A 14,396-nucleotide genomic window follows, 5' to 3' on the forward strand; every position below is an offset into this window, starting at 1 on the left:
AGTGGAAGGATCCCTGCCCATAGCAGAGGGGTTGGAATTAGATAACCTTTAAGGTCCCCTCCAACCCAAACCATTCTAAGACTTGTGATCAGGGGAAAGGGAGAGCAAGTACACAGTAAGCTTCTTCTGCAATGGGTAAAACTCAGGGTATGAACTGCTCTTTGATTTCAATTCTGCAGCAGGAGGGGAGCCAGATGTGCTGTTACCTGAAAGATTCCACATGCCCTACCAGTTCTAAAATCCACACCTATCAACTCTTATTTTCTTGGGATTTTTTTGAAGGAAAGAAAGTTAATGCAAAATCCCACCACCAGCTTTCACCTCATCTTTTTATCCAGTTTGCAGGATATTGCATGTCATTTCTTTGTTCAGGCAAAACCTCTGATCCAGTAAAGCCTATAAAACCCACTACAGCCTGTCAATTTAATATTCCAGTCTGTTTCTGGGTTAACACAGTAGCCATAAGTCTGGAGCAAATTATCCTACTTACCTGGGTAGCAATTAAGGAAATGTGAAGATTTGAAGCTATCAGTGGTGCACAGACTTTTTGTGCTTTATACCAATATAGGAACTGCTTCAAAATCCTCAGCCAGAAAAGATTATGAAGAATTTAACTTTACAATTTCTCTAATAATGATTCTAATTGTTAGAAGACTTAAGCCTATCTTTGAGAAAGGGTTGTTTTATAAATACAAATATAGAAGTCACTGGAAGAGGTGGGAAGAACATCTTAACCTTATTATAGGTCTTCAAAAGAGAAAAACAAATCATCTTCTACTTTATAGATCATATTGACCTTGAAGAAAGTTTTTTGTTTTATCTTCTCCAGAGAAAATGGGAATGTATTGACTCATTGCACAGATTAAACAGATATTAATGAGACTAAGAAAGTTATAACCCAATAAGAGAATGTATCTATACTGAAATAAAACCAAGAAGAAACCTTCTATGATTTTTCAAACAGATAGACATAAAATACCACAGCAGTTGGATTATGAACACATATGTTGCAATATACTGTTGTGGTCTAAACAAATAAATACACCACAGAGGAACTGGACATCACACACAGACCAATTTGATCGAATGAATGCTGACTTTATTACACACCACACAGTTTATATAGAGCTAAAGCTACACACCACTGGCTAAGTTAAAAACCTCACACCACCAGGCTACAAACTTTAATTGGTTGTAATCCAAATCTCACAAGTCCAGTGTTTATATTATCTTATCCTGGCTGTTTTCATGCACCTGCAGAGTCCTGTGAGAACCTAAAGAGCTTCCATGAGAAACCTCTAGGGAGAAGCTAAGTCCTCCCAGCAGCTGTGACTTGTTGCTGCTTCTTACCTGATAGCTAAGTCTCACAGGGTTTGCACAGACTGGTTTCAGTCTTACAGGATCTTATATAGATCTGAATTGCTCACTTGTGATTTTACTGTAGCTACAGTGATCCAATTCCAGACAGCAAATGAGCACCACAGAGCACTCCCTCCTCCTGGGATGGGAGAGACAGTTAGAAGGGTTAAAGTGAGCAAACTTGTGAGTTAAGACAGGTAAAGCAAAATCTGTGCACACAAGCAAAGAATTCATTCACCACTTCCCACAGACAGGCTATCTCCAAGACAGCAGGTCTCCAGCACATGTAATGGTGACTTTGGAAGACAAGCATCATCACTTTGAACATTTCCACTCCCCAACTTCTTCTCCCACCTTTATATGCTGAGTGTGATGCCATATGTTACAGGATATCCCTTTGATTAGTTGGCATCAGCTGTCCCAGCTGTGTCCCCTGCCAACTTCCCATGCACCCCTAGCCCACTCACTGGTGGGATGGGGTAAGAGGCAGAAAGGCCCTGTGTCTGGGCTGCTCAGCAGTAATGAAAATATCTCTGTGTTATCAACATTGTTTTGCTCACAAATCCAAACCATCACCCTATAGCAGCCACTGTGAAGAAAAGAAATTCTACTCCAGCCAAACCCAGCACACATATATAAATAGAGATATATATGTCAGGAGAAACATGTAATACGGTCACAGAAAATCCGCAATGATAGTTTACCATTTAGGTGATCAGCAGCACAAAACCCCACCATGTCTGCAACCTTAAATTCTGAATCCTGTGTCTAAGTCTAGTTACCTAACTAGCACCATTGAAGGGCACCTTCTCAATGCTTTCAGGGCATTGACTATAGAAACTTCTGTTCTACTTTCTTCAAAAGTTTGTATAAAACAGTTTCTTTCTAAAATTGAAAAACCACATGAAAACTGCTGTTCACAAGTAATATTTTTAGCAGAATCATGCTCTTCAGTTTTTCTTCAATTTTTCCTCAACTCCACTGCAGCCATCTACCACTGGAGAGCTTTCCAAATGAAGTGTGAAATAGTTTAAAGAGTTACCAAAGTAATGGCTGTTATAAACTATTTCCAGTTCCACTGTGCTTTATACTGCAGGTGCATTGGTACATGAATGCCACAGAGCTGAAAGCTAAATATCTTGCTCTGCTGGGCAAGGTGCTCTGTGTAAGAGACAGAAACCAGGGAGAATGTAGTTGGAGAGCAACACAAATGACCAAAGCTTGGGAAGAAGACCTGGGCAGATTGACTCTAGAGCAGGGACTCAAGGGAAGATATGGGTGAAATGCTGCATTAAATAGTATGTTAAGTATCTTAAGACTGAATTAAAAAGAGAAAAGAGACAAAACTGCCAAAGACAACTGTTGAATTTCCTTAAAAGGTATGCTAAGCTAATTTTTGCATTCATTGATCAGGAATTGTTTTAAGAGCTGTCAAGTCCATGCCACCACAAAGTATTGTTTTCACCAAGGCTCCCATGCCTGATGGAGCAGCCATATGCTGCTGAGCACCACAGAAGCTGCCAAATCAGAGGATTACAACATGCCAAATCCTAGCAAGCAGACAACTGTCCTGTAGGTATCCCTATTTCACAATGCACATACGGCCAGATGCTAACAATAACTGACAGTCACAGTTCCAGACCTCAGTCAAGCAATATGCTCTGTGTCCCAGCAGTGCCATAAGCAGAGCTCTGGGAGGGTGTACGAACCTTGTATGCCGGCTTGGGGCTCTGGCTTTCCATCTTTATCAGCAGCATCTTAACAGTTTTCAGCTCGGAGACAAAAGTGAATTACTGGGGCTTAGCATTACACACTGTCTGATTCATTTTCTGCAAGCATGGTCTTAGCATGAGAGGCAGAAAATTAACTGCATTAGCAGAAAATGTTTATCATCAAAAGTCTGTGTCTGTGGATTTTGTTCTCTGTTTAGCACAGGCCAGGGATGCACTTAATGACCACAGTTCATATGATGGCTGGAAGCTCATCAAGCCAGGGTAACTCACTTCAGTATCTGGTCCCTTTGGTTAGCTAGAGCTTTCATTAGAACTGCCAACAATTTTGCCATTTTGAGGCTTTGGGGTAAACCAAAGACTTAAATCCTGAGGAAGTGAATATGCACAGGGAAAGACTGAGAAGAGAAACAGCAGCAGAGACAGATCCAGGAGAAAGTATGAGTGACAAATCTGCAGGAAAGAAACAGACCTGAGGTTCTGCTGTTAACCACATGCTTGTAGAAAAACTCTTTAATTTAAAATTTGATCTAAAGACTAAAAATAAAACCTGGAACTGAATTTCCAAAAGTTTAGATGGGCTCAGACTCAGCAGCGTGTTCTCACCTTAGCACATCAGAAAGAAGGGCAGGTGCTTCAGCCAGCACCCTACTGTGGACAATCTCAACCACCTTGTAAAGCTCCAAGGAAATTGCCGTAGTGATGGATCAAATCAGGCAGCCAAGGCTCTCAGGCCAAACTCAGCTCACAGCAGAGCTTTCTGTCTCCTCTGTAAAGCACTAATGCGCCATTAGTCAGCCTGTGCTTATGGTCAGATTACACCCAACGGGGCAGAGCTCACTGTGGCAGGCAGTGTTGTAGATCAGCATCAGACCCAGCCAAGTCTATGAAGTCAGACATGGACATGCTTATTCTGTCCCCAGGTCCTAGAGCAGCTAAGTTATCTCATGCAGCACAGTGTCAGGGATGTAGCGAGCATGCCAGAGCCAGCTGGAGCACCTGATAATCACTAGTGGTGAGGAGCATGGAGCATCCATTCATGGGCAGGCCAAGCGCTGGGCTTGGCAACACCAAACGCTGAGCCTCGCTATCCCCTGCAGAGGTGCCCATGTGTTGCGAGTCAGGCTTGCCAGCATGCCTGGAGAGCTCAGCAAGTCAGAGGCTGTAACACATGAAGACTAAGACTTAATCTAGTGGCATGTTCATCTCTGCTTTCCCTCTCTTTTCTTTCAACAACGTATTTCCTCCTCCAATGCCTCTGCATCAGAGAATTTGTCTTTTTATTGCCTCTGCCCAAACACAGCATTCACCCATACATTCCTTATTCATCACCTCACCACAGCTCCTCATCAAACTATCCATCAAGAGGACATGTCAGGGCTTGTGCAGATCAAGCTCGTCCACAAAAGCCTTCTAATACAGGAGTATTGCCTCTTCAAAGTGTTACAATCTAGACTAACACTATAATTATTGTCTTACAAAGACTCTGCCACCAAATACTTGGCTGGAGAAAAAGCTGGCTACTGACCAAAATGAAGCTGGGCATCTTTGAATCACCCCACTGGGCTGTAAAGATTAGTACATCAGCCTGAAAGACAGTTGCAACATTTCTCCTGTGCAGCAAATGCATAGCTCAACTCTGAACAGATTGTCCATGATTCAAATTACTCTTCTAGCATTCCCACCAGTAGCTAAGCAGTGGGCAAAACTGTAGAGTAATATTTGTAGAGTAATATTTTTTACATTTAAAAAAACCCCCCAAACTTCAGATCATGAAAGAAAAAAAAATCAGAATTGCTAAGTATAGTCTAGCAGCAAAAGATTGAGGGGTCTTACAAAACTATACTTTTTTTTTTATTCAGGATGAAGACTGGAAAATGAAAGAAAGTTCTGATGGATTTGGTTCCAGCAGTCAAAGAACATAATTTATCAAGTCAACCATTCTAGCAACTCTGCTCTCCTTTCACACCAGCTGTGCGGCAATGTATCCTCAGGTTTTATTATTTTGAATTTCATTTTTTAATGGATTTTACCAGAACCAATATTATTCTTGCCAGTTTTAAAGGTGCTGATGACAGACTGCTGAATACGGACAGCAGTTTCTTTTTCAGGCACTAGCTATACTTTACCCTCTAATTTCTCCACTTTCCTCCACCTTTTCTTCTGTACAGACTTTTGTTTCTGAAAAGATATGAACAGGGGCAATTTGAGAATTCACTTTCTGCAAGTTAATTTCATGGCTCTTAGCAGACAAAGGGAAGCAACTTAACTGCAAGCTTATTAATATAAGCAGTTTCAAGCACTTGTCATCCTCGTGACTTTTGTCTCCATGCCTGAAACCACATTCTATATATAACTGGAGGGGGATGTGCAAAGTATAATTTCAATTCTGCATTTGAACACATATTTTTCTTAACTTAATTAGGACCATTTTATTGTCACTTCTCAGCCTCAATGTATTATACAAGGACTTTTCAAAAGCAAAATTACACTGTAATACCAGCTGCCTACCTTGTACTTTTTAATAGTCAACTTTGAATATCGACTAGTGGATGAGTCTGTTACATGCCATGTCCCACACATTTTTCATGTACCCAGTATATATGACAGGTCCCCTGATCCCACCTTAAGATGCTTCTAAGGTGTTTTCCCATTCCCCAATTGTTTCACAGATTGAAACTGAGAGTTTGCATGGAAAGTACTCATACAAGAGCCTTCAAAAGAGACTTCAACCCCTGCTTTGCTGGCAGCAAAACCATATCCTGGCTGCTTCCAAAAAGATAGCAAGCAGCACAGAAGTTGGAATAGACACACTCCTTGGCATAGAGGTATCTTACTTGGGCCCCTCATGTTCCTTCTCCTATATGTATTCCAGAATGCCTCTAGTTAATGCTAGTCTGTGTGTATTTTCTTCCACTGTGACTTCAGCTCCCCAACTGCTCTGGTTATCCCAGAGCCTGAAAACCTGTACCATTCTGAGGGTGTGCCAGCATTTTAGTTTTAAAGATCATATTTAAAAGGATTGATGGCTAAAAGGCTGAGTCAACTTTACCACAGCTGAAATTATATCTTAATCTGAGATCTTTCTTGAAATGTAATTTGAGATAACAGAACAAAGTATTAATGATTTAAATAATTTTTGTTTTGAGAATAAAGATCTCCCCTTGTCTGCTTCATTATTGCAGATACTATTTACCAGTTTAATCTGGGTTAGTTAGGGAAATTGCAGTTTAAGCAGCTTCAACCCATTCAAACTGGCAGCTACCTTTCCCTTCCTCAAGAAAAGGACACAAACCCCAGTCATCCTCACTTCTTTTTTTTGAGTATTTGTAACACTCATATTACATGGTTTCTTTTCGAATGTGCCTTTCCCTCATCTCTCTTTCTGGTTAACTACATACTAAGGCAGACTTCAATTTGCACACTTGAGATTTAAGAATGAATTCTTTGTTGAAACTTTATGAAGACACAGAGAGAAACATTTGTATCACATAGCAAAAAGTATTATGCAGTCCTTGCAGCGGGTGAACAACACCTTTACCTCTGCGTTATATAAGATGAAAAATGAAACAGGGCTTAAAATTCATGTTCCCCCAAAGCTTACTTATTTTTAGGCGTTTTCCCATTATCTGGTCAGAATTTGTATGACTATATTTGCCCTGGCCTTAAATTCCTCAGGAAGCTCTGGCTAACCCATTGATTAGTTATTCCCCTAACCTATACCAGGGGGGTTAGGGCGGTTCGGACTCTGAATCCCCAAGGTCCTGAGTTTGAGTCTCAGTGGGACCCTCCCCTGGCAGTTCAATGCCTCCCTGCCACCCCATCCCATCCCATCCCATCCCATCTTGGATGCTCAGCAGGGTCAGCCCCGGTTAGTACCGGGTGCTGGAGACAGTCCCGAGGACTTCACTGTCACTGTCCAAGCTCATTCTGCCGTGGCAGATGGACCTCAGGACTTAAACGGTGGGGCCAGGTCTGCGCACGCTGTGCCTCACCTAAAAAATCCACTGCGCAGGCTGGAATGACACACCCACGTGGGGAGAGCCCTGCCCAAATCTGCGTTCGCGAAGTTTGGCCATACATACATATACCAGGGGGATTATATGCCACACAAAATCTGGGCAAAGGCAGTTGTGCCAAGGGGAAAACTACCACTGTCCCCCACCACCCCCATCCTCAAACCCCAAACCAAATCAAGCCAGAAAGAATCAAAAAACCTCCATCAAACCCCCCAGCCAAACAGAAAAAAAAATAGCATACAGCAGAAATATGTAAGGCAACTAGGGCTGTTCTCACTGTTCTGTGGATATACGGCACTGTGAGGGCAGGCAAGACAGAGGGTCTTTCATATTTGGAATTGGGAGAAAATAACCAGATTAACTAAGGAATTGTTTGCTCTGCTGAAAGTCAGTCATTAAAGCGCTGGTGGATTTCAAAGGGACCTAGCTCTCATTAGTCTCTGTATCATCAGTACCAGGTAGGCAAGCATTCAGGGGTTACAGTAAAGAGCCGCTGATCGTTGCTTGCCATCCCCCGCCTGCCACTTCCTTCACAGTGTGGCTCCACCTTCTTCATCCTGAGAAAAAGGGAAAGGAAACCAAAACAGACAGCAGTTTCCCTCAGCTGCACTTTGAAAGCCATGAGAGAAAGACGCAAGCTAAGGAAAATCATCACATAATAATAGCATAGCATGCACTGTTTCTAACAGCTCAACAAAAACGCACATTTGGGGAAAAAGAGGAAACAATTAGCTCTGGTCAGCTAAGTGTATTTGCATTAAACACATGTGCATAAAATACACACACACACACACACACACACAGATTTGCATTTCTATTCTATATTACATCTGCAAGACACAGCTTATACGAGTTATCTCAGAATTTGTACTGGGAAACCAGAAATGGACTGAGAATAGATTCCAATAAAGCACAAATTAAAACTGAGGGCTAAAGTTTGATTTACTTTTGTCAGCATGAGATTGCTGGAAGCTATTCTGTGTCTTCAACTGCATTTGCTGGAATGCAGCCTATATCCATCTCTTAAGCCAAAGGAAGTATTTTTAGACTTTCCAGCATGAAAAATTAGGAGAAACAGAAGACAGGGAGCTAGAACCAGATTTGAAATTTCACTTTGAAAAAGGATGCCAGGAAACAGACACTGCATAAAACAATATCCAGCGTACAGAACAGTCTGCTGCTATTTATTGCACAGGGTGTAAGCCATTGCTGCCACAAAGCCTGAGGGAACAATTTGGGTCCCATATAAGAAGTGTGAAGAAAATGACAACATGCTGCTTGTGTGCTCAGCCTCATTCACAGGCTTTCCACAGGTATTTCCACCTTTAAAAGTGCACACCTCAAGCAAGCTGGAGAACAGGCACCCAATACACAAAACATCATCTTAGGCTCCTTGTTACTTACTGGTGCTCTTGCTGTTGTTGGCAGACTGACACTTCATTCCTTTGTTTCTCTTCAGATGTTGTCAGCCTCTGAGTGTTTTCACCTTTCTCCGATTTGCTGTTGTCATCCAAGGGGTAATCCTGAGAGGAAAATGGGGTACTGGAGCCAGCAGCTGTCCTATTCCTGCTGCCTTCTCTCCATCCTCTAATCCCAGACATTGCTTTGGGACTTCTTTGCCTTGTCAGAAATGAATATTGCCGCTATGGCTAGGGAAAGACTCAAAAGTTTGGAGTTACCACGATTTAGTTTCAATTCCTTGTAAGCCCCACCCCTTTCTGGACTTTCAACTGTTAGAAATGCAAACACATGTACTGGTTTCTGATTCATCCTCCAGCTGAAGCTCAAGACTGATCATCTCAATCACAGCACCTAGGCAGGCAGGAGTCACGGGTGGGACAGCAAAGCGGATCTGTACTAATAAACTAGACAACAAAAATCTTGGAATAGATTGCTTCAGCAGAAGCATGGTGAAGTCTGGCTGATGCCATATCTCTGACAATATTTTACCCCAGCACATCAAATTTTTTCAAAACTCTCAGAGTTTACTGGTTTCTGTTTTGCTCAAGCGTACAAAAAAAGATGGAAACTAAAACCTAGACCTTAGATAAATCCTAAGGCAGTGGTCCTGCACGGCTCCAATTCTGCCTTTCCGTTCTGCTCAATCAGAAAACTTCTTTACTTGACTTTCGTAATTCTACCAGAATAGAGGAAAAACACATGATCCAGTTATCCAAAATGCAGTTCCCTTCAGTGATCACATCTGACCAGTAGTATTGTATCTATGGGATCTGCAGGGCTGGGATAACCAGCAACCTTCTTAATATCATTAGTAAAATAAAGATGTTTGGCAACTTCTAACCCAAGCAAAAAAAAAGAAATAATAATGCTACTCCAGCTTAATGCAGTAGAGCTAGGGAAATCCAGCTCCACACACATAGATCTTGTCATATTTTGTCCCCAGTTGATCAAACTGCACTAAAAACACATTGCTGAAAAGATTATTCTTTGGCCAGGTGTGTTGACTGCCTAGACCGTCTTACAGCACACCCCACAAATGCTGGGGAAGGAGCAAAATGAAGCGCCACGTGGAAGGCCACAGGCTACCTGGTGCTTGTAATGCTCCTTGAGGTACTATATGGGGCCCCATCAGCAGCAGCCCACGTCCCAGAGCTGCCACATCCAGAAGGACACATCTCCTAGTGCTGCCCCAAGGAGGCAGCATCAATGGTCTCTCCCTCCCACCATCCCTCCTAACATGCTCTGCAGCAGAGATGATCTCATTTGTGCATATAACACTTTGTAGAGACACTGGAGTACAATGGCAGTGTGTTGTAAAGGGGTGAACTGGTCCTTTGCCCCACTTCTCTTCACAAATATATGTATTTATATTTTATGTACAAGGTGCTGGCAAAGGAAAGCAAGCATCAAACTTACTACCTTACATAGAACTTCTGGGTCAATACAGGAGGTGCAGAGGCATTAGAGGCACAAAAATTGTAGCAAAGTCATGTCCAAGGACTGCAAACATTTATAGAGTAACAGCTGTGCCTACAGACACTCTGTCTGGTAAAAATCCAGCTTCAACATCTGGCGGCTTCTTATCTACACAGATTGATGTCTCAGTAACTCATATTTAATTACAAAAATTGATTATAATCAATGTGGCCACTGCTGTTGTATCTTTAATCCTACAATGTTATATAAAATTCAGATCTAATATCTTTTTCCTGTTGAAATTTAGAAACTTTTGGCTGAAAACAGTAACTGTAGTATCTAAATACTTTACATCTATAGTGCTCAAAACAAGAGGGATGTAAAACAAGCCCAAGCACTAGAAGCTTGATCACTTACATGGTTTCAATGCTCATTTATTTCAAAGCTCTGTTGTGGACAATCCAAACTAACTCTCTCAGGAAAGCATCCAGACCTGGCTCTAAGGATGGTTCATGCCAGACATGACTTGCAGAAAGTCATTATTAATGACTGTACCAGACTTAACTTTCTCCACCATAAAGAACTCTCCAGCACTGTCCCAGCAATCTCTGAATTTCAAATGCATCCCATGTGCCTCTGTGTGATGGTCCACATCAGCTCTTCAGTTTCATGCTACTAAAACACAACATTTCACGGGCTGCAACCCATCCCTCATATTGCTTCAGACATATTGAGTTGAAATATCCCTTGAAATAACAGTTAAGTTTTACAGTCACAGCAGTACCACCTGAGGCTCTCAGGACACTTGGACTTTAAGTAGTAAGGATATGCATTTTGCCTCCACCAAGACCACCCAAGCCACTTAGCTACTCCTAGCCTAGTGGAGGCTAGTCTTGGGCAGCATACATATGAGTAAGACTGTGCTAGCTGGATTTATGAAAAAGGATCAGCCTCCAGCCCTATGTTATTTAGTGTTGTAGTTGCTGAATGGATGCTAAAACATCAGAATGCTAATGTATGCACTCTCCTGAAACATGCAAATGCCACCAAATCTCAGTCCTTCACAAATCCTCCATAAGAATTTTAATTCAGTACTTATATTTTGCTAGACCCACCAAATACTGGATACCTATTCTACCTGATGGTTTATGTTTACAGTTGCCTTACATTCCTAACTGGGTCTGATGCTGTGATGCATTGGTCCTTGCTAGCAAGTGAGCACCCACACTGCTGGTTGCTCCCTCCCTCCCCACCAGTGGGACAGGGAAAAAATAGGAAAAGGAGTGAGAAAATTCACTTGACAAAATAAAGGGGCTTTTTTCCTATAAAGCCCTGTTGCCTCTAGCTATTAACAATAATTTTTTAAATTTTATTTTGTGGGAGGTAGAAAGTTAAAAAATTATCTTTTCCATTGAGAAAATCCCTCAGTGGATGTGTGGAATATTAAGAATCACCATATTCCCTCCCTCACTTGTGATTTTCATGAAATTGCAAAAATAAACCAAAATAACATTCTGTACTGAACATTTACTTCTGACTTAGCAGCACCATGAACTATATCACAAATGAGAGGAATCAAGAGATGTTTTCTCTCTATAAAGGACAGTCACAATCCCAGTCAGCCACATCATCATTTCCTTGGGAATGTTAGATAGGATAAAACTCTCTTCTAGAAAAGAAACAGTATGAAACAACCCATAAAATTAAAACAATGCAATGCCCTCTATCTTTCCTTCCCTGAAAACACCTGTTCATTCTTCATTATTTCGCTGTTGGTTTATGGATTTTAAGGGTTTGCATTTTTAAATTTTCTTTCCACAACCACAGAGCTAAGATTTTTGTTTAATCCAAGGAGACTAGAAACTTGAAGTCTGAAGAAAAGCATCAAGCTGCAGGAGACCTTTGACAAGACAGGCAAGCTTTTCTACAGCCCACTCTCTATTTTTCCCAGGAGCCAGCAAATGGTATCAGGAGGATTTGATTGCTGGAGAACTGCTTTTTCCCTTTTCTGTCAGCGTTAAAATACTTAGTCCAACAGCTGGATATGATGCTCAAGGGTTCACATACAAAGCTTTTTTCCCGGGATATTTTGGCTAAATACATAAGACACACAGCTGAATATACTACAGAGTATATGCACGTAATTGATCATTTGGAACATACCCCTATATTGTAGGGCAATGACAAATGATGGCAAATACACCTAGAGGCATATCTATAATTAGCACCGCATATAGAGTTTTTATACCATGATGGAAAAATAAAAATTGAATTTTTAGAGATGCATTTTACCTTACCAAGGTTTTGCTGGCTGAGTACTCTACCTTGCTGTAGAATTAGTTGTGAACAGAAAACCTTAAACTACACAAGAATCGTTCAGCTAGGCTTTTAAAATACTTGATCTGAAACATGCCTATGGCAAGCAGAATATCTGAGTTCACTGTAGACCAAAACCACAAAACATGAATATGAATGAAAGCTGTAGAATCACTTTTAGGTTTATGCACTTGACAGAAAATATTTTGTTAGGAGCAAGCTTGCTGTGTTGTCGGGACACTGCATTCTGCAGGGTTGATAGCACTAATTTTTACAGCTCAGGATGCTGGAGAAGAGAAATTTCTCTGCTCCCTGAAGAGGTAGTCCCAGAAGGAGGGTAAAATGTAAACGTTTGTCCATGATTTATTCTTGTTTAGATTTAGGACTGGAATTTGTCAGGTTCAGCAGAAAGAATGCCATTAGCTTTGACAAGTGTGTGTGTGTGTATGTGTTGGGTAATCTATTTAGGAGATGTAAAATGCTGTACGCACTTCCCATTTTATTGCAAAAAGCTGAAATTGACGGTGCCTGCCAAAAACTATCATCTTTCACACTCTAAAAGAAAATTGACCCTTGCTTTCTCTACAGTACCCTTCAGCATTATAGCAGGCCCACCTCTCCTTCAGCTAATGCTACTTCAGAAAATGGAAGTGGAGATTGAAAATCTAATTGACCTGATGTCCAGAACTTGCTGTATTGAGGTCCTGAAGCAGTGCCTGAAGATTATTGCTACATTTTAGGAGTATTCTTATGCCTGGAGAGTGCTATGCATATCTATATTACTATATAAATAATAGTAAATGATAAAGCAGGGTTATTTTAAAGGTCTGATGTTATAAAATCAATCAGGACTACAAACGAATGCTGTATACCATTAAAAATGTTTGCAATGAATCTATTGCAAAAGGCAAAATTAACTGATAAACTACATAAATGCTATCAGGAACAAACTCTAAAGCTATTGCTCCAGCATTGTGTCCAGAAGGAAAAAAAATCCTTGAGAAGCTTGGAAGTATTAAAAAAGTGTTTGCAAGATTCCCAAATAGATCTTTTTTTAACCATCTTTAAAGCAGAGGAGATTTACTTATTCACAAAAGATACCTGGGCCTTTTGGCATATACAGCATCTTCTTCAAGGAATAATTGTACTCTTGTAATTCCTGAAGGCCATGATTAGTTCCAGCTTAGGATTTTATATAATATACTACCTTGTGGTACCTAGTCAACCGAAGGTGTCATACAGACAATTATTATAGTATCTAGAAAGAACATTACATTCTTTATTGTCTAATGTTTCTGAATATATTACCTAAAGAAATTAGCAGAAGTCCACAGCTCATGCCTCTTTTCACTTTTACAGTACATTGTGGTAATTAAATACACAAATGCTTGTAGGAGCAATTAACTCTTCTAACCTCTAATCCTGGCACAGTGGCTGGGAAGATTTATTCTTCGTTCATTTGTATGTACAAGACAATTCAGCAAGGCTCAAGTACTGACTCTACCAGTTTTATATGATATGCCTCATGATTTCCTTGATAACTCTCAGTAATACTCTCTCCTCTGTCTGACCTCAGAAACTCTAATCTTTAGTATGAAACTTTGGTCCCTGCCATTCTAATTATACTGGTCAGATGTGACATTTACAGCTACTTTGGAAATTCTCAGTGGTAAAAGGTAAATTCAAAACTCACACACTCACACATCCCTTGTTATCAATTTCACAAGATTTAATCTGTTATCTGTTTCTAGATTCTCCTTCATTCCTGACAGAGATTCTTGCCAGCATTGATCCTTACTGCAACAAGGATTACTGTAGCACAGACTGTTTGGGAGAGCAATTTATAGGAAAAGTATGCAGACAATTAACTTAAATGGCATAACAAATCTGGACAACGTTGCTACACATTAATAGTGACAATATGCTGGAACATACTGGTGTTTAGTATTAAATTAAATAGTAATGGACAGATTGTATCTTCCAGCACCATCCTGTGCATAACACAGCACACAGCTGTGCCATGCTGAGAGCAGCATAACCAAAGACCCAGCTGCTTTATTTCCTCCCCTCCTTGCTTCCAAGGGAAACAACCTAC

At 40.8% G+C, this 14,396-nt stretch overlaps 1 protein-coding gene across 1 annotated transcript in view; it reads right to left on the reverse strand.

The window, feature by feature from the left end:
* The window catches only part of EPSTI1 (epithelial stromal interaction 1), a 51,231-nt gene extending 42,386 nt beyond the window's left edge, over nt 1-8,845 (reverse strand). Inside the window, exon 1 of the mRNA XM_071550622.1 lies at nt 8,513-8,845. Coding sequence (XP_071406723.1) covers nt 8,513-8,709 — 197 coding nt within the window. The 5' untranslated portion in view covers nt 8,710-8,845. The remainder of the gene's footprint in view (nt 1-8,512) is intronic.
* Between the last annotated feature and the right edge of the window lie 5,551 nt (nt 8,846-14,396).

Source organism: Pithys albifrons, chromosome 1 (genome assembly GCF_047495875.1).
Source record: "Pithys albifrons albifrons isolate INPA30051 chromosome 1, PitAlb_v1, whole genome shotgun sequence".
In the NCBI taxonomy this organism is placed as follows: domain Eukaryota; kingdom Metazoa; phylum Chordata; class Aves; order Passeriformes; family Thamnophilidae; genus Pithys; species Pithys albifrons.